Source organism: Mustela erminea, chromosome 3 (assembly GCF_009829155.1).
Source record: "Mustela erminea isolate mMusErm1 chromosome 3, mMusErm1.Pri, whole genome shotgun sequence".
In the NCBI taxonomy this organism is placed as follows: Eukaryota; Metazoa; Chordata; class Mammalia; order Carnivora; family Mustelidae; genus Mustela; species Mustela erminea.
In genome coordinates, this window is record NC_045616.1 from 105,443,402 (window position 1) to 105,464,609 (window position 21,208).

Genomic DNA, 21,208 nt, shown 5'->3' on the forward strand with positions numbered 1-21,208 from the left:
ACCCCATGCCACCAACTAGATATAAAAACATCTTTGGAATATTGCTAGCTACCATTTACTGATACCTAATGTATGCAAAGCTGTATGCTAAGTGTTATACATTCATTTCCTCATTTAGTCCTCATATCAATACTGTGAGCTAAGTATTATCATTCCCAATTCATAGATGAAGAAGTTGAGATTCAAGTCAGTTGATGTAGTGGGCTAAATCACACAGCCAGGATTCAAGGGCAAATCGGAACAGCTTCAAAGCCAGCCCTCAATGCTGTTCTGCCACATTAGCCCTAGTGTGATGAGCACATATACAGAAAAATTTCTCTCGGACTACAAATACAGACAAGGGTCTCTTAGTTGCAGTGACCTAAATCCACTTGACGGCTAAGGCCATCAGAATCTACCAGAGAAAAGAAAAATAATCAAGGGGCCAACAGTAGCTACCCAAAGCTCATGCTCAATTCTACATCTCCGTGACAAGAGTTCCGTCAGGGTCCCTTGACTCCCTGGTCCAGGGCCATTGCCTGCTTAGACCCTTGAGACTCAGTTACTTATGCACACCTTGTAGCTTTTCTGATGATCAGAACTTCAGCTCACTCTTGAGCAAGGGAAGGAATCTATTGACTGTTACTCCAGCATACTGGTTTCAAGATTCAAGTTCAACGACCGCTGATAGTTCACCTATTATGTACATGGTACTGGGCTAAGTACTTCAGAAGAATCCCCTGTGATCCTCATGAGAAGAGCTTATTACCACCTTCACTTGCAAGGTGATCATAATAATCTCAAATGCATCAGGGCTGCTTTTAGGACTTTTTCTGACATCTCCACCCTTGCTAGGTCATTGAGTTCCATGACTCCCCATTATCAGCTCCTTAATCTTTTCACCTGTCACCTATATCTGGCTATACTCCAAGGCCTGACCAGGCAGATAACAATAGCTGGCATCCATAGTAAAATCCATGACAATGAAAACCATGATCAAAAGCAGGCTGTGTAACATAGTACTTGCCCCCAGGCTGAACACCCTTTCCAGTTAAAGAAAAGCAACACCATCCAGGAGATAAGCACTTCTGTTTTGTTTTGTTTTGTTTAATTTTAATTTTAATTTTAATTTTTTTAATAAACATATAATACATTTTTATCCCCAGGGGTACAGGTCTGTGAATCGCCAGGTTTACACACTTCACAGCACTCATCTTAGCACATACCCTCCCCAATGTCCATAACCCCACGCCCCTCTCCCAACCCCCTTTCTGTTTTTAATAGAAAACTCCCAAAGTGTATCCTGGAGGAAGATGAGAAAAGGAAAATGTTTACCATTCTTCTGGACAATCGTGAAGTACTAATTTCTCAAATCTTCCTCCCTTCCCACATCTCAAATACCAAAATGAAATGTACCTAAATTCTCTAATCAGCAGTTGTGGAGGGTCAGGAGAAAGTTGAGGAGAGATTAAAAATATCCCAGGACATTAGGAAAAAAAATCCATGGTCTATAGGAAGCATAATTTTCAGTCAGGTCACTAAAGCCTCAGTGTTTACATTTATAAAATGAGGGAAATAACATTTACCCCACAGGGTGTTGCAGAAACTGTTTTTTAAACATGATTATGAAGTAAAGGCATAAAACCTTGGACAGGAAGAAAACATACCAATTTAGGATAAATGTTACCTACAGCATAGACAAAAAGATGAGACTAAAATGGAAGAGGGATAAAATGAGGTTTTCAACTGAATCTAAAATTTTTACTTCTCAAAAAAAGTGTTATTATTTGTTCATTGAGTGGTCATTGCCTGAATGTATTTTACTTTCCTGCATAATTGAAATATCTAATGATACCAAGATCAAAAAGAAGCTAGTGGTTAAGAGCATGATCTCTGGAATCAAATCCTTGATTTGAGTAGAGATCTATGACTTACTATCTGTGTAATCTTAGACAAGTCATTTTACTTCTCTGAACCTCAGTTTTCTTATCTGAAGGTGGGAATAATAATGGTGCTTGTCTCATGAAGCTGAAGTTAGATAAGAAATTCAGAATTTTCCCAGTACCTGGCATATGGTAAGTGTCCAAATTCAGTAAATGCCATTCTCTCTTTTAAAAATCAATAATCAGGGGTGCCTGGGTGGCTCAGTGGGTTAAAGCCTCTGTCTTTGGGTCAGGTCATGATCCCAGTGTCCTGGGATTGAACTCCACATCGGGCTTCCTACTCTGGGAGGCCTTCTCCCTCTCCTACTCCCCCTACTTGTATTCCCTCTCTCCTTGTGTCTCTCTCTGTCAAATAAATAAATAAAATCTTTTTTTAAAAAAATCATCATTATCATCAACAACAACCAGAGAAAGTTGGGCATATTTTCTTTTTTTTTTTTTTTGAGATTTTATCTATTTATTTGACAGAGAGATCACAAGTAGTCAGAGTAGCAGGCAGAGAGAGAGAGGGAGAAGCAGGCTCTCCGCTGAGCAGAGAGCCTGATGTGGGACTTGATCCCAGGACTTTGAGATCATGACCCGAGCCAAAGGCAGAGGCTTAGCCCACTGAGCCACCTAGGCACCCCAGTTGGGCATATTTACTATTCTATTTTCAGAACCCACAGATTTTGAATACCACTGCTTTTTTCAGTGATTTTTTTTCAGTCATTTCAACATATTTCCATAACAACAAAGTGAATGAAACATACTTCAAATTTAACAAAACGGAGCTTATTGATGATTTGGACTCATCCTCATTCAGAGGAGAAGAAAACTTCACTTTCACATGACCTATCTCTAAAGCAGACCCAAACAAGGGCCATCTCCCTGCAAAGTGGCATTTTAATAAGACACCCTGTCAAGTGCTCGTAATGATACCCTTTTACCCTGAAAGCAAAGAACTTAGATCACTCTCAATAGAGTTGTTGCCCCAGAAGCTACTGCATGGCTCTGGGTATACCTTACTCAGCAAGCAGTAGACGCAAAACTCTCCTTGCAGAGTTCTTTGCAGCTGAACCAAGAACAAGGTAATGCATTTAAAACTTGGAAAGATCTCCAGATATTTTTAAGTGAGGAAAGCAAGTCTCAGAATGGTATGCACAGTGTGGACCCATTTCTAGGAAACAACAAAAGCTATGCCTTACCTTAAAAAGCAAAAGCTTCTAATGTCAGCCTCCTCCCTCGCACCTTCCCTTTGTTTCATTTTACTAGTAAACACAATTCAAAAGCTCCTTGGGAACCTTGGGAACCCACTCACTTCCTGTTAATAATAGGCCCCCATGACCCAGACAAGTGTATATATCAGTAGGTGGAATGGAAATTTCCCTGTCATTCTAGAAAGGAAGGAAATAATTGAAAGTGGAGCAGACATTCCCTCTGACGGGCTTATAAAGAAGAGTCTAAACAAGCAGGGCTACCCCAAAAGACCATTCCTCTACCACAGTCTATGCAATTAGAAGAGAAAGAGAGTCAGGGAGAGACAGAGAGAGACAGACAAAGAGACAAAGAGACAGGAGGTGGTAATTGCTGCCTTAGGAGCACTTGGTGTAGCTTCCCCACCCCCAAGCCAAATCCAAGTATGGGGGTGCCGTCCAAGAGATTTACTCCTAGGGACACCTGGCCTCTCATTCCCCAGCTACACAACTATTCATATAGGGCACTGACAGATCTTCAGGCTTATTTGATCAGGAAAGACAGAGAATTGGAAAGAAAGTACCCTGAACTCCTTCCCACCCCCAACCTTGTTTAAACTGGAGAAGGAATGGAGGCATTAAACTGGATATAGGAATAAAGTCTTCTTTTGGAAATGTAATTAAATATCAGGAATGATGTCAACCAAGTGGGACTGAAGGAAGTGACTAAAGAAAAATCACATGATTTTTTTTTTGTTTATCCTCCCATTAGGAATTCTGACAGCCCAATAAACATATGTATTTTCCCATATCTAAAATCAGAACATAGAATGTTTATGTAGACTCTGGGGTAAAAGAGGTGACCTGAGAGATATACTACAGACCAAAAAAATAAGCATTAGGATATCTAAGGCTTAGTAACAACAGGTATCCTACTGAACAATTTGAGTTTTCAACACAACAAAATATTATCTTTATAATAAAAAGTTAACCAAAATGAGCTCCAGTGACAGGAAATTCATTCACATCTAAGGTTCCAGGTCAGGTTTTTGTCTTCCTCATTCATCCAGCTGAGTAAATTTAGTACAGGCAAGGAAGGGCTAGCCTCACCCATTCCAGGCAATCCAAGAGCCAGCTTTCAGGTTCTCTGGGCCATACTGTAAAGATATATACCTGCCAATCTCCATGTAGCTTTAAATAATGGGGGCAGGGATGGAATTAGCCAATACAGAGCACTGAAGAGTTAGGCGTGGTGCTAGATAGCTTCTCTATTTTCTCACACTATCCTCATAACAAGTCCAAGAACAGGCAACCTTAACACATTTCACAGGTGAGAAAACTGAAGCCCACCTACCCACTAGTGGGTATAAGGACCAGAGAATAACTTTCTGATTCAAAAGTTCACAGTCTTTCCACTCCTTTTTTGGTTTGTTAGTTTGGGGGAGGATTTAAAAACTATCGGTGGTGCCTCACTTAAGCATCTGCCTTCGGCTCTGGTCATTAAATAATTCTTCTTAGGGGAACTGTCATGCACTGCTAGGGGGAACACAGACTGGTATAGCCACACTCGAGAAGGGTATGGAGGTTCCTCAAAAAGTTAAAAATAGACCTACCCTACGATTCAGCAATTACACTACTAGGTATTTACCCAAGAATACAAAAATACTAATTCAATGGGATACATGCACCCTGATGTTTACAGCAGCAGTATCTACAATAGCCAAATTATGGAAACAGCATAAGTGTCCAGCAACAATTGAATGGACAAAGAAGATCAGCCATAAAAAGAATGAAATCATACCATTTGCAAAGACATGAATGGAACTAGAGAGCATGATGTTAAGTGAAATAAGTCAGTGAGAGAAAGACAAATACCATATGATTTCACTCATGTGTGGAATTTAAGAAACAAAACCAATGAGCAAAAGGAAACAAGAGAGAGACAGATACAAACCAAGAAACAGACTCTGAACTATGGAGAAAAACTGATGGTTACCAGAGAGAAGGTGGATGAAGGGATGGGTGAAATAGGTGATGGGGATTAAGGAATGTACTTTTTTGTGATGAGCACAGGGTGTTTTATGGAAATGTGAATCACTATATTGTATACCTGAAACTAATATTGTGTGTATGTTAACTATAATTTAAATAAAAACTTCAAAATAAGATAAATACATGTTTCTTCTTTATAAAGATTTCCTAAAAACTCCTTTAAAATAAAAATAACTATGAAAAGCATTAAAAAATTGAAATGATTATGATTTTAATTATAGTATCTTATTTCTAATTGATATTGACAAACTCTGTTATAATAGTATCATAAAGTTAATCTATTCCTTCCTATTCTTCACTTCTTGATTTTACATGTTTTTTTTAATATTATTCACTTTCCTAACAATAACATTTTTTTGGTACTCATAAACATTGTGACTTTTAAATTTTTATTTTACTTTATTTCTTTTCAGTGTTCCAAAATCCATTGTTTATGTGACTTTTAGTATCAATCTTTATAAATTGATTCATTTAGACTCGATGCTCACCACTATTTTCTTTTATCACAGCTTTTTAATTCCTGTATTTTTAAATTTTGGTTCACGTCTCAGTTGGCTGGATTTCATTTTTCAAGTAGGTTTCTGCAAAAGGGTTTCATGGGCACACCCAAGTTCTTTACATTACACCATCCTGACTCATTTTTGACCAACACTGTGGTTTTCACTTTTTTATATTTGGTGGTAGCAGGTTTTCAATCAGGATCATAGGCAGAACTCCCCTTCTGCAAAACAGACAATACCAGGCATGGTCTCAGAGCCTGTAGCCATCCAAGGCCCTCAGGGAAAACTTAGGGTCCATAAATTACAGTTAAAACTCCATATACATATGGGGGTGGGCATGGTAACTCCTGCTGTTTTGCATACAAATGCTTCAGATAAATAGACTCATGTTAACAGACTTCTGAACATTGAATATGTATTTTCAAAGTATTCATGAATTGGCACTCACTCACTAAATTAGTATGCCCAGCTCTTTCTAGAAAGGCATTGTGGCCACTTATTATAAGGATACATTAAAATAAAACTAATAAAATAGAATCAAAAATGGAAAACCAGAGCCAAAGAACTTAGTAACAAGGACATTAACCCCAAAGACAAATGAAAGTGGCTCAAGTCAATAAGTGTGGTTTGAAGGTCAGACCTTTCTGAAGGTCAGACAGCATGCCAGGTGAAAATAACAGAAGGCTCTGATTAGGCAACCTGTGTGGTCAGTTAACTGCCCAGAAACTCTTTCTCCAGGAAAATCTCATGAAAAGAAGAGGAATATACTTGTCTGAATCTCAAAATGTGGAACATAACAAATCATCACCGACAGTAGGCACAATCTTGGTAGGCACAGGGTGGAAGAAAGGGCGCGGGCTGGCATACATAAGGAGGGATACAGAGCTATGCTCCCTGTGTGATCCTCAGGGAGTCATTTCCCTTCCCTGAGTCTTGATTCCTCCCTTGCAGACATGAAGCCTCATGTTTCTAAGGATTAGCATTCGGTAGCACAGGAGACACTAAGGAGATCGGTCATGCTGATATTTTCACTCTTTGCCCTTGTTAGATACTTACAGTTTGCTTATTTGCCACTGGGTAGAACAGGATTTATGAAAGATGGGCTGCACTGAGGCAAGGGGGCTGGGTGTTTGGAATCATATTCCTTCCTTCCTGCCCCAGCCACATTCACTCTGTGTCTAAAAGATTTGCATAGGGCCAGACTGGAATTTTTAGAGGCCTGGACATTAAAAAGTGCATTGTTTTACCTCAGATACAACCCAGAATAACAATAATACTAAAGGATAAGATAAATGAAAGGGAAGTGAACAATGTTCTCCTTTCTACCATGATGACTCTTTGAAAGCTGTTTTGAGATATCAGATATCAAATACATTCCCCCTCACAAAGGCTCTAATGCTTGTTTGTTTTTTGGTTTGCATGCATGTGTGTGTATGTGTGTCTGCTTATAGACATGTGTTTGTATGTGTGTATATATGCGCACATGCTTATGTGTGTTTATGTTTGCATGTGTGTGCACATCTGCTTGTGTATGCGTGTGTGTATGTATGCATGTGAGAACATGTTTGTGTGTGTGTGTGCATGTATGTGTGTGCCAATCTCCAGAATTGCCTTGGAAGTTACACATGGTTGGTCTGACACTGGGGATAAAACCTGTCCTGTGGGTTGCCTTGAGGAGTGACCAGACTAACATGTTATAAGGAAGTTAGCATAGTGCCCCAGTATGTAGTAAGAATCCAAACCCAGCGAGTTCTGTAGGCAACCTCCTTTCCTCTGGCTGGCTATTTCCCCTGGAGGGGGCCTCCTTCATAGCAGCAGGCCTGCTTCCTGTCCACCCCTCTCTCCTGTCTCAGCACAAGAACTCTCTAATCTGAGAGATTAGCTGAGAGGGAGGGGTGGAACTGGGGCTCAGGCCATTCACTTCTTTCACTTCTTTCTTGCTTCTTGCCCTGCCCAGCTACAGGAAGGATATATGCTCTCCATATGCAGGGTAGAGGTAGGTCCAGGGACGGGGAGAATGGTGGATGCCCTGCTCTGTCAGTAAGAACTGGAAGAGTCTGCCTGATTGTGGCCAAAACACTGGCAAGTTCACTTGGCTCGTACACCCAAGCCATGCTCCCAATATCAATTTTATCAGTGACATAGGTGATATACTGATTTATAATTCCCTGACTTAGGGATCCAAGGCCATTAGCTTTTGTGCAAATTTTAAAAAGCTCCCCTATCACCACCATCACCATTGAACACAGTCCAATACACATTTGGCTTCAAAAGAAGATGGCACTTCTGTGGGAAGAAAGAGATGCCCCCTTTGCCCAAGACCAGGATCCCAGCTTGATATAGGGAATGAGCACTGCTCCCAGGACAAGGTGCAGTGCCACACCACTCAGCTGTACATAGCAAACCTTTTGGAATCAAAGATATAATATACTGAACTCTTCAAAATCCTAATCCCAATAGTGCAGATTTCCCTTTAGAATATAATTAGTATTTATACTAAGAAAAAAGGTGGATGTCACAGGCCAAATAGTCCCATGGCTGTGGTAAATGGATAGCACAGCAAACATGAAACCTCTCAAGTCAGACCTTTGCTACTAAGCATAAATTCCTAAAATAACAAAACATTATTTTCAGTAAATTCTAATTGCTAATATTATCAAAATGCATTAACAGACCACACAAAGTTCCAAGTTCCAAGAGAGGGCTGGAGGTACTAAGTATGCACTGTAGATGTCCCAACACCATCAGCCAGGGGGTCTGGCATCCGTAGGTCACTTGAACCAGTGACTCACCTCCACAGGTCTCCTGTATTCGCACCACGTCACCAATCTGCAGGGAGAGCTGGGGAGCTCCATTGCCCTGGAAGTTGTATATTGCTGTGAAAGAGAAGAGAGGGGCAGCATGGTGAGACCTCTGGATACTGAAAATCACTGAGTTTACCTCATACCCATGCAGCCTACATAGGTTAATAAGACCAATACTGAAACCCACTGCCTACCATAGGATTCAATGCAGGCCTAGCTTGGCTGCTAAAGGCCCCCACTCACTAACCGAACCTGACTCCTCCCAGCACAGGTCCTGCACTCCAGTCTGCATGACAAGGAGGTTTTTGATATCATCGACCATAGTTTGACCTCTCCCAGAGCACCAGGCATGTGCTCTGCACATCTTCTCCTTCCATTCTAACAGCAACCTTATGAGGTATAAACTGTGATCCCATTTTACAGATGGAAAACAGAGGTGCTAAAAATTTAAACAATTTGGTCAAAGTCTTCAGGTCAGGAAGTGACAGGAAAATCAGTATTTAACTTCCATATTCTCAACCACTATGATGAGCTACTTGCTGCTCCACAGTTACTCCCTCCTTGTGAGAACACCCTAACATTCAAGGGTGTGCCTTGTCTTCCCATTTCTATTATCAGTCCCCGGGGAACAGTAGTTGGCTATAAACATTCAGAGTTCCCCTGTGCTGTCAGAAGCTCTGCTAACCCCTGAGAACACAAGATCATGCCATATCATTGCAGTGCACAGGCCCTGTTCAGTGTCACTTGCTGGGTGGGGACCAGGTCACATTCTTCATCCAGATTAGGGATGTGGCCTACTTTCCAAAGGTTAAATGGAACCATCAGCTTGGGTGGTTTTCAAGAACAGAATAGGGCACAATGCACGTGGTTTTATTTAAGGAAAGGCTTTCAGGAGTTTTACTTGAGGAAAGACTCTTGATGAGGAGGACAGTATGATCCTAGAATGTTGTCATCACACATTCATGTAGCAGACATTCAGTAAGTGGGTGTGATGTATCAGGCACATGCTAAGCACTGATCTTGTTCTTTTGGTGAACACAGAAATAAATATAAGTTTATAAAATATGAGACATGTGAAAGAGGGAACAACAGGGCCTAGTAGAGTGTTATAAGACACACCAACTTTTGTTGGGGTACTTAGTAAAGGCCTCCCTGAGCTGATACATGAAATATTTGAGCAGGTCAGCTATGGAGACAACAAGGGAGGGACATTTCAAGAAGAGGGAACAGTAGGTACAAAGGCCCACAGAAAGGAAGACACTTGAGATATGCAGATACCATCAATAGAAACTGTTGTGGATGGAGCATGATAACAGAGAAGAGGATGACAAAAGATGAGGCTGAAGGACCAGGTCATATACAGTCTTGTGATGGATTTGGGATTTATTCCAAGAGAATGGGAATCTGGAGGGATGTTATTTATTTATTTGGGCATGGCTTTATTGAGATATAATGTGCCCATTTAAAGTGTATAATTCAATGATTTATTCACAGAGTTGTGAAACATCACCATGGTTAATTTCAAAGCAATCTCATCACCTCAGAAATCTCCCCCAACCCCAAGTGGCCACTAATCTACGTTCTACCTCTCCAGGTATACTTATTCTGGGCATTTCATACAAATAGAATCATATCATATATGGTCTTTCACTTAGCACAATGTTTTCAAAATTCATCCATGTGGTAGGTATATGAACTCAATTCACTCCCTCTCCCATTGGTCCTCAGTTGCTTCATATGTCAACAAAACAAAATGCATTCAAAATTTTTTCTTTGGGTGACTTCAGCAGAAATGGCAGAGTAAGGAACTCCAAGTGCCCGTCTTTCTAAAGAAGCAAAGAAAAATCTGACAAAAGCTCCCAGAATCAACTTTATCAGAACTCTGGAAGATAGCCAACAGTTTATAGGAATCAAGCAAATGTTTACTCAAGAAAAAGACAATTGAAACCTGGTAAAGCTGGGATTTTCACGTATTCTTGTCCCATTCTCTACTCCCCATCTCAGTGTCAGTTTTGAAAATGGTATTCCAATTCATTTGTGAGGGTTGCTAGAACCAGAGGGAGCAGAGACTACCTTGTTCCAGGAAACTGTAACTGTTTGTTTTGATCTGTCTGTAGGATCCCTAAAGGACTACAGCTATGAGCTTGCCCTTTCTTATTATTTATTATTTATGCTTTGGAGGACCAAGGGAAGAAGAAATGAATTGAGTCAATGGTGAGACTACCAGGAAGACTCAGAATTCCTCTCATTTAGTTCAACCCTCCTTCCGCCATGTTTGGTCACATAATTCATCAGCAGAAAGTCTCTATTTGTTTTGGAGACCACTGGGATTAGAGACAGAGAGCAACAACATTTTCCTGGGCCTTTCCACATGTACTCTGCCTCCTTCCATCCAATCTCCACATAGCAGCGAGAGCAATAGTCAGTGCAATGAGATTATAAACTCCTCTGTTTAACTAATACCTTTCAACCTCCCATCTGCTGCCATACATATAAACAAAAGATGGTTTAACCATACAATGGAGTATTCTTTAGTCAAAAAAAGGAACAAAGTACTGACAGTTGTTACAATATGGATAAGTCTTGCATGTATAACACCCCCATATACCAAGGGATCTAGAATGCTATGCACAGATCTGGACACATGCTAAGAATGGATGGGTCACCAACTGTGGAAAGAACCAAGATGCTCTTCAATGGATGAATAGATAAGGAAGATGTGGTCCATATATACTATGGCATATTATGCCTCCATCAGAAAGGATGAGTATCCAACTTTTGTATCAACATGGATGTGACTGGAAGAGATTATGCTGAGTGAAATAAGTCAATTATCATATGGCTTTGCTTATTTGTGGAGCATAAGGAATAACATGGAGGATATGGGGAGATGGAGAGGAGAAGGGAGTTGGGGGAAATTGGAGGGGGAGATGAACCATGAGAGACTGTGGACTCTGAAAAACAATCTGAGGGTTTTGGAGGGGCGGAGGGTAAGAAGGTTGGGTGAGCCTGGTGGTGGGTATTATGGAGGGCACGAATTGCATGGAGCACTGGGTATGGTGCATAAACAATGAATTCTGGAACACTGAAAAGAAATTAAAAAAAAAAAGAAATCCTACATGTAGGTTTAAATATTTATATAATTTGTACTTTATTGAGAATAAAATATGTTTGTATTTTAATGCTAGAATATATGCAAAGATAAAAATAAGAATAGACTTCCTTCAATTAAATATTTTAGTTTTTAATTAGCTTTTAAAAAAAAAGAAAATGAAGAAAAGAAAGAATCAATGGAAGAAGGTCCTAAACTGTCAACTCTGATTGGCCTTTAAGCTCCATGCTGGCAAGAAATGCCAGCTAAGGCAGAGTTGCAAGTTATCTGGCTATATGTTAAAGTTATGACCCTACCCACACATAGAGCCCAGCTACAAACACCAGATTTTTTTTTTCTTTAAACTCCAGGCATTTGGAGGTTTAACTGACCAGTCTTCACAAAAATGCTTTAGAAAAGTCACTAAACAGACAAACTACTACAGCCTATTTTAAGCAGCTACAGCCAGCTCTGGCAAGAAGGAAAATCTGACATCTGAGTTAGAACATTATAATATTCAAGATAACTAGTTTTCAACACAAAAATTATGAGGCTTATTTAAAAAAAAGAAAAAAAAAAAAGAAAGGACGGTCCATGTATAAGAGAATAAAAAGAAAATAATAGAGATTCCACACAGAAGGATAGACATTAGATTTATGAGGCAAAGACTTTAAATCAATTGTCTTAAATATGCTGAACTAGCTAAAGGAAACTATGGGCAAAGAACTAAACAAAACCAAAATATTAATGTCTCATAATACAGAGAATATCATTAAATAGATAGAAATGACAAACTAATAAAACAGAAATGCTGAAGTTAAAAAGTACAATAACAAATGTGAAAAAATGCATTAGAGAGACTCAATAACAGACTTGAACAGACAGAATAAAGAATCAATAACCTTGAAATTAGGTCAGTTGAGATCAACCAGCCTACAAAACAAAAAGAAAAAAGAATAAAGAAAAATGAACAGTACCTAAGTGACCTGTGGGATTATCAAGTATACCAGCTTCACATAAGGGGAGTTCCATAATTAGAGGAAAGAGAGGTAAAGGTACAGAAAGAGTATTTGAAAAAATAATGTTCAGAAAATTCCATTTGATGGAAGATATGAATTTACAAGCCCAAAAAGCTCAGTGAGATCCAAACAAAATAAATGCAAAGATATCCACACTGAGACATAATTACCAAACTGTAAAAAACCAAAGACAAAGAGAGAATCTTAAAAACAGCAAGAGAGAAGCAACTCATCATGTGCAAAGACTCCTCAATAAAATTAATAAATGATTTCTCTTCAGAAACTAGAGAGGCAACAAATTGAGAATTTTAGAGGGGAGCAGGGTGGGGCGATGAGTTAGCCAGTGATGGGTATTAAGGAGGGGCATGTATTGCATGGAGCACTGGGTGTTATACACAAACAATGAATCATGGAACACTACATCAAAAACGAATGATGTAATACATGCCCTCCTTAATACCCACCACTGGCTATTAAGGAGGACATGTATTACATGGAGCACTGGGTGTGGTGCATAAACAATGAATTTTGGATCACTGAAAAAAAACTAAATTAAAAAAATTGCTCCAAGAATAGACTTTTAAAAAAAGAAAACGAATGATGTACTCTATGGTGAATAACATAACACACACACACACAAAGGAAATCACAGAGGCTAGAAGGCAGTGCTAAAAGTGCTAAAAGGAAAAAATAAAAACAAAAAACCTCAACCTAGCATTCTATTTCTCACAAAATATCTTTCTAAAATGAAGAAGAAGTTAAGAGATAAACAGAAACAGAGGTCCATTGCTAACAGACAATTGGAAAGACACATGCATAAAACAATAATTATAAATCAAAATAATGGGTATATCATGTATAAAAATGTAATGTGTGACAATAACAATAAAAGAGGAGAAATAGATTTGTACAGAAGCAGAAATTTTGTATACTAGTGAAGCTAAGTTAGTATTAACTCAAAATATATTGTTATTATTGTAAGATGTTAATTGTGAACCCCAGATTAATCCCTAAGAAAATAACCAAAAAAAAAAAAATTTTTTTTTTCTTGAGAGAAAAGAAAAGGAATCAAATCAGCAAACTAGGAAAAAAATCAATTAAACATAAAAAAGGAAGTAATGAAGAATTTAAGAACAGAAAAACATTAAGATATACAGAAAACAAATAGCAAAATGTTAACAGTAAATCCTTCTTTATGAGTATTTACATTAAATGTAAATGAATTAAACCATCCTGACAAAAGGCAGAGATTGACAGAAAGGATTATAAAACACCATTACCACTCCCAACAAAAACCCACCATGATCCAAATATATGTTATCTACAATAAACTCACTTTAGATCCAAAGACACAAGTTCAAAGTGAAAGAAAAAATGTTCCATGCACATGGTAACAAAAAAAACACTATAGTGTATTAATATTAGACAAAACAGACTTTAAGTCAAAAGTTGTACAAGAGACAAAAAAGAACATTATATATTGGCAAAAAGGTCAGCACACCAAGAACATATAGCAATTATGAACATATGTACCCAATAACACAGCACCAAAATGTATGAAGCAAACATTGACAAAATTAAAGGAGAACTAGGCACTTCTACAATAATAATCAGAGACTTCAATATCCCACTATCAATAATGGATAGAACAAGAAGGAATAAAATCAGTAAGAAAATAGAGGTCCCAGGGGCACCTGGGTGTCTCAGTTGGTTGAGTGGCTGCCTTTCGCTCAAGTCATGATCCCAGGGTCCTGGGATCAAGCCCCACATTGGGCTCCCTGCTCTCCTTCTACCTGCCAGTCTGTCTACTTGTACTCTCTATCTCTCTGTCAAATAAATAAATAAATAAATAATCTTTTAAAAATTAAAAAAAAAAAAAAAGAAAATAGAGGTCCTGAACCACACTAAAAATAACCAGACCTAACAGACATATACAAAATACTTCATCCTATAGCAGCAGAATGCACATTCAAGTGCATATAAAACATTCCCTAGAACACCCCATATGTTAGGCCACAAAACATATCTCAATACATGAAAACACTGAAACCATACAAAGTAACTTTTCCAACCACAAAGGAACAAAGCTAGAAATGAGTAACAGAAGTAAAACTGGAAAATTCACAATGTCATATAAAGTAAACATACAGTTTGTTTGTTTGTTTGTTTGTTTTCTTAAGTAGGCTCCACATCCAGCATAGCTCAATGCAGTGCCCAAACTCATGACCCTGAGATCAAGACCTGGAGCTGAGATCAAGAGTCAGATGCTTATCTGACTAATCCACCCAGGCACCCTGTAAACAACATACTCTTAAGCAACAAGGGATCAAAGAAGAACTCATAAGGGAAAACAGAAAATATTTTGAGACAAATTAAAATGAAAACAACCTACCAAAACTTATGGATGAAAATGAAAGTAGTGATCATAGCATATCAGCGAAGGGGGGCCTTCAAGAAGAAATGAGATCAAAACTGTTCTCAAATATAAACAAAAGGGACTTATAATGCTGCTTCATTGTGTCCCAGAGAAGCATATTCTCAGTTGCCCTTTCATGTTGTCTTTACAACTACTACATGAGGTAGCTACTACCCTGATTTTACAGATGAGCAAAATAAATTTCAGAGGGTTTGAGTGGCTCACCCAAAATCTCCCTTTACCCTTTTGGTGGTAAGTCACAGAGCCAGGACTCAAACCCAGCCCTATGCCTTACACATTTTCTATACCATTGCCCCTCTCACCCTCCCCAAAACCTAGATGGCAGGTACTCAGGTGTTCACCAGAGCCTGCTTCATTTTTCCATCTTGCCACATTCTCTAAGAGAAAAGGAGGAAGCTTACGGGCTATTTAGTCCAAACATCTATACAAATCAGCCCTTTCACCAAAAGAACAGCTAGTCTTTTTTTTTTTTTTAAAGATTTTATTTATTTATTTGACAGAGAGAGATCACAAGTAGACAGAGAGGCAGGCAGAGAGAGAGAGAGAGAGAGAGAGAGAGAGAAGCAGGCCCCCTGCTGAGCAGAGAGCCCGATGCGGGACTCGATCCCAGGACCCTGAGATCATGACCTGAGCCGAAGGCAGCGGCTTAACCCACTGAGCCACCCAGGTGCCCCGAGAACAGCTAGTCTTTATAGGTATTCATAATAATGCAAAGTCTCCATCCTAAAAGTTGATAAATCTTGGGAGCCAAGAATCTTTCTGGAGTCAGAGAGATGTGGCTCCTGAGCCCAGTTCTACTCTTTGTTGGCTCTGGCCTCAAACCCAGGGCCATAGCATGTGATATACAGGCTCTGCCTTGTACCAGGCCATGCAGGCAAGAAAGCACTGGAGGCTAGTACCCAACCTGTGACCTACTTGCAAGACCTGCACCTTCTCTGGGTAGGGGAGGGATGTTTTCTTGTACTCCAGACAAAATCACAGTAAGGGTCAGTGGAAACCTGCCTGAGCAGCAACTTCATCTCCCTGAGCCTCATTTTCCTTAACTGTAGAATGGAGGAGATGATAGTCCCTAATTTGTAGGGTCCTTTGGAAGCTCGGCTGAGGTTAAGACACAAAGGGCTTGACTGATGTCTGGCCATAGTAAGTCTTCAATAAATGGTAGTTATTTTTCTCTTTATCAGCATTATAAAAACTCCTAAGGCAAGTTGCTCAGAAGGACTCCTTCAGAGTGCTTCTTTAGGTCACCTTTAAACCTGCCTCCCTGCAGTTGGCAACAAATGACACTGTTGGTTGACACTGAATAAAACTCATCCTTTGTTTAAAAGCAAACCTTGAGAAGGCCCTCAGGGGAATCAAGAATCTCTTTTCCTGAACCAACAGAGAACGTTTCTTCATTCCCTCTACACTTGGCCCAATTTCAAACCCAACCCCCACACAGGCTGCTGACATTTGGACACATTCCAGCTTGCTTGTGCCCTGACTTAGACTCTCCACTCCCTCCTCCCTCCAACCCCAGCAGTCTGGCTAAGAACATGCCTGTCACAAGGCTGGGTAGGGCCAAGGAGGCAGCTGAGGTTTCTAACAGAAGAAAACCATCGATAATATGAGTTGGCCTCCGAAGCACTAGCAAACTAGGTCTGTCCATCCGCTTATTTGTTAAGGTGGGGAAAGACTGTGACTTGTTCCTTGTCTCCTCCCCATCTTTCCTTAGAAATCTCTTCCTTGTTCAGCTCTTTCGGGGAAGAAAGTTCCATTCAGTCAACTTAAGAAGGTGTCTTAGGCAGATCTTGAAACCTGGTATTCAACATGAAGGTCTATATTAATTCCAAAGATTCACACATTCTGAAAATGAAAGTAACTGATGTCACTGTTTAATTCATAAATGTATTTCTGCCTTTGCATAAGGGCCTCTGTTTTTAAGGCTCCATTTGGGGAAAAGCAGACATTACTGACAAAGGAAGTGGCTTTGCATACCAGTACCCAATTCTGTTATGTTTTCTAAATGACTAATAGGAAACTTTGAGCCAGCATGCCACTGTTTGCTAAAGTTCGATTACTTATTTATGATCCTCATTTGAGTTATTTCTGACCAGTGTAAAACAGATCACCTTCTTCCCTACTCCCTGTAGGCTTAACCACTGTCAACTTCTAAATGAGGGATGAAAGGGGCAGAAAAACATAAGAAGATATAGGATAAAAAATAAGAAAAAAAAAATCACTGAAATCATATCCTGCTCCACCCTGCTCATGCTTGCCCAAGGAAGACAGACAGGTGACTGATGGCAGGATTCCAAAAAAACAACCATTCTAGCTTCCCTTTTCATATCAGGTCTCCAGAAACTGGAGAATATCGACACATCCTCAGGAAGGATTTGACCTCTCCCTCTATCAAAATACTATACTCAGGAACGAAGGCAGCAATTGGTTACCTATAAGCCCACTCAGACCAAAATATTTATAGCTGAAAACCAAAGGGATGTTTAAAGTGCTAGGGCCATCTGAGCTCATTAAACCCAATGAGGACACTCATGTTGGAAATCTGAGTTGGCAAGCCAGTGGAAGCAGCTACTTTGAGACAGGGGAAACTTCCAACAACCCTAGAAATAGAATCCACTGATTAGCCACTAATTCTATGTAAACATATTGCGATATACTGCTCATCAGGAACCCAAATTGAGAGAAATAAGAAAAAAGTAAACACACTGTTATAGCACACAATTCACAGAAGCAATTACGATGGGGTCTCTGTAGCTTGTGCTATGTTAGAAGAGAAGTACAATGTTTCACTTGAACTTATGAAGAAACTGAGACAGGAGGAGGGTAATCTTATCCACCTCATAACTTAGTTACATAGGTCAATCGATAGATCGATCCAGAAGTCTACCTTCTAAGTACTGTACACACTGCTTGCTACTCCCCCCAAAATGGTAAACACTTATTGGGTATATATTATGTACCAGGCATATATGATTTCAAGAGACATTCGTTTGCACATCTACTGTGTGCTAGTTACTATTCTGGATACTGGAGTGGCAGTGACAGATAAGACAGATAAAATCCCTAGCATTCTATGAGTATCACCTCCTTTCATCTTCACAGTACTCCTCAAGATAATACCCTCATGTAACATATGAGAAACTCAAAGAGAGATTAAGAAACTTGCCCAAGACCACATGGCTAGAAAGTGGTAAAAAGTGGATTCAAGCCCAGATCAGTGTCCAAAGTCCCTGCTTCCCTTACCAGCTCATTTCTGATGTTATAATTTACTGTGTGTTTGTGTGTATGTATGTATGTATATATGTAGGTATGTATGTATGTATTGAATATATACTCAGTATACATATATATGCATATATATATGTGTGTATATATATACATACGTGTGTATATATACGTATATATATATATATGGTATGTACACATATATGATACCTGTTCATTTTCTTTTCTAGTGTTTGTAGTTTCTTTTCTAGTGTCAGTGAGGGTGAAGACAGTTTGCCTTGTTGACCACTGAATTTCCAGGGCTGAGAACAGCACCAGGCCCACAGTGGAAGTTCAATCAATATTTACTGAGCTTTAATAAATACTTGTTGTACTGGAGGAATGTGAAGATAAAGGATAAAATATGCCCCTTCTTCTGGCTAAATGCTTTCTTGAATTTCTTGAGATTACTTCAGGAGATGTTGACGTAGCTGGGCTGTCAATTTTGATGGTAGCCATCAGGTGCCCTGTGATCTTTAGGATGGATTCATACCTCATCTGGGGCCCTGCTCTTTGCTGACATGTTTGAAAACAAAAGCTTCAGCAAATAGCAAGTGTTAATAGAGTTTGGACAAGTTGATGCATCTGAGAAACAAAAATAATGGAGAAAAAGAATGCAATTGCCTGAAGCTCACTTCTCTAGTCCCTGAACTGGGCTTTGGAGGGTCTCTCCTCTAGGCGGGGAACTAAACTAGCTTTCAATTTGAGTGAAAGGCACTCACTGAAAATGCATAGTTTACCTGAACTCTGTGGGCAAGGTGTTGACAGGCTTAGCATCAAGGCGACATCCTGATGTTGCATCAGGGAGAACAACAGTGATGACCCAGCAGAAGCTTCCAGCAGTAAGGCCGGAGCTCACATCCACTGCAAGTCAGTAGTGAATAAGGTGGGAGAATCACAACAGAGGTAACTAAGGAAGAGATGCTCCTCCACAGACCAGGAGGAGACAGAGGAATTACAACCTCTACTGAGCCCTTTCTATGCACCAGACACTATTCCAAGGGCTTTATCCACCTACGTCATCCTCACCATAATTCTTGGATACAATTACTGTCACCTCTGTTTTACAGATGAGGAAATTGAGGTAGTGTAAGATTCAGTGAATAGTCCAGGGTGACTTAGCTAGGAAGGAGCCAAACTATATACAACTGTACTGAGTTTTTAGTGAATAAAAGTGACATGTCAGCCAATAAGAGAAAGTTGGAATTGCCATGAGTTCCCTAAAACAGTGATTCTCAACTAAGGACAGTTTTGCCCCCAATGAATATTTACCAATGTCTGGAGACATTTTCAGTTGTCACAATCTGGAGGGGGTGTGGGGGGCGGGTGGGCGTGGAAAGTGAAGGAGCTCCTGGCATCTTGCCGGTAGAGGTCAGTGATGCAGCTAAACATCCTACAATGCACAGAACAGCCCCATAACAAAGTATCGGGCCCCAAATGTCAACAGTGTCAAAGTTGATAACTACTGCTCTAAAATATCATGGTGGCATTCACTCTTTCCTTTTCAGTGCTGCTATAAGCGCACACATATGCGCTCACACACATGTTCCCTTATGTTCATGCATTCACATGCCAGAGTTGGAAGAGTGGCTTTATGAGGCTGATTTCTTTAGCCCCTCACCTCCATTACAGGGAGTATCTGGCACTCTGCTGGATCCTGCATGTTAGAAAAGTGAGGTGAGAAGGGGTACCTCCTGCTGTCCTGGAGCTTTTGTGAAATCTAGCTGAACCCACAAGAAACAAGAAACATCTTAAAAATAAAGGGCCCAGGGGCGCCTGGGTGGCTCAGTGGGTTAAGCCTCTGCCTTCGGCTCACGTCATGATCTCAGAGTCCTGGGATGGAGTCCCGCATCAGGCTCTCTGCTCAGCAGGGGGCCTGCTTCCCTTCCTCTCTCTCTGCCTGCCTCTCTGCCTACTTGTGATCTCTCTCAGTCAAATAAATAAATAAAACCTTTTTAAAAAGATCAGCAATTATGATTGGGGTATCAGCAATTATAATTTGAAAAAATAAAAATAAAAATAAAGGGCTCAGCTGTGGCTGAGCAGCTGTGGACTCTCTGAAGAGAGTGCATAGCAGCTGTGGACTCTCTGAGGAGAGTGATCAAGAGGGGCTCCATAAAGGAAGTGAGACTGAAAAGAGTCAGGGTACAAGGGGAAGAAATGGAGTGAGAGCCCCTGAAGAAGTGGGTGGAGTAAAAAGTGGTAAGGGCAGGGAGGAGGAAGGGGAAATTAGCTTGATGTAGACACAGTCTCAGTAAGGGACAATTGGACCATGTGAATAGAGTCCCAGTGTAAAAACTGTGGAGTTGGGACTGTGGCCAGTTACAGGGGTCCAGATATTTGAGGAAGGATTCAAAAACATCCCAGTTATTTCTGTGTTCTCATAGGACCCAGCCTCCTCACAGGGAAAGGTTATGGTTGAAGACATGAAATCAAGATAGGGCAACTCAGTCCATCTGAATCTTATGAGGCCACCAGAAAGTGAAAAACCTCCAACCCCATCACCTTCCTATCCCCATCCTCCACCAACTCATTCATCTACCCACTTATCCAGCCCACTCAACCATCCACCCTCCCTTCCATCCATCCACCCACTCACACATCCATCCATCCAATCAACAATTACTAACTGAGCACCTGCTGCATGCTGGAGAAGAACAAGAGACATTGTCTTGCCATAATGGAGTTTACATTATATGGAAGACCCAAATAATTCAAACATGAGTCTGCAATGAAATATGACAAGGGTGATGGCAGAACTGTGGTAACATGAAACAAAAGGTGTACCCATGCCCAACCTGTGAAATGGGGACATTAGTATTAATAATGGTGTTGTTTGAGGCTTCATGCAAAAAGAAGAAAGAGAGATTACTACTTGCTTGTAAGCTTCCTGAGTGGAAAGACTATGTGTATGTAAGGACCAGCTCAGGACTATCACTTAGCACAGGCT

At 40.1% G+C, this 21,208-nt stretch overlaps 1 protein-coding gene across 6 annotated transcripts in view; it reads right to left on the reverse strand.

The window, feature by feature from the left end:
- The window catches only part of DOCK2 (dedicator of cytokinesis 2), a 409,502-nt gene that overhangs the window by 378,896 nt on the left and 9,398 nt on the right, over positions 1-21,208 (reverse strand). For all 6 annotated transcript variants that reach the window (XM_032337047.1, XM_032337048.1, XM_032337049.1 and 3 more), the window contains exon 2: positions 8,439-8,522. In XM_032337047.1, coding sequence (XP_032192938.1) covers positions 8,439-8,522 — 84 coding nt within the window. The remainder of the gene's footprint in view (positions 1-8,438; positions 8,523-21,208) is intronic.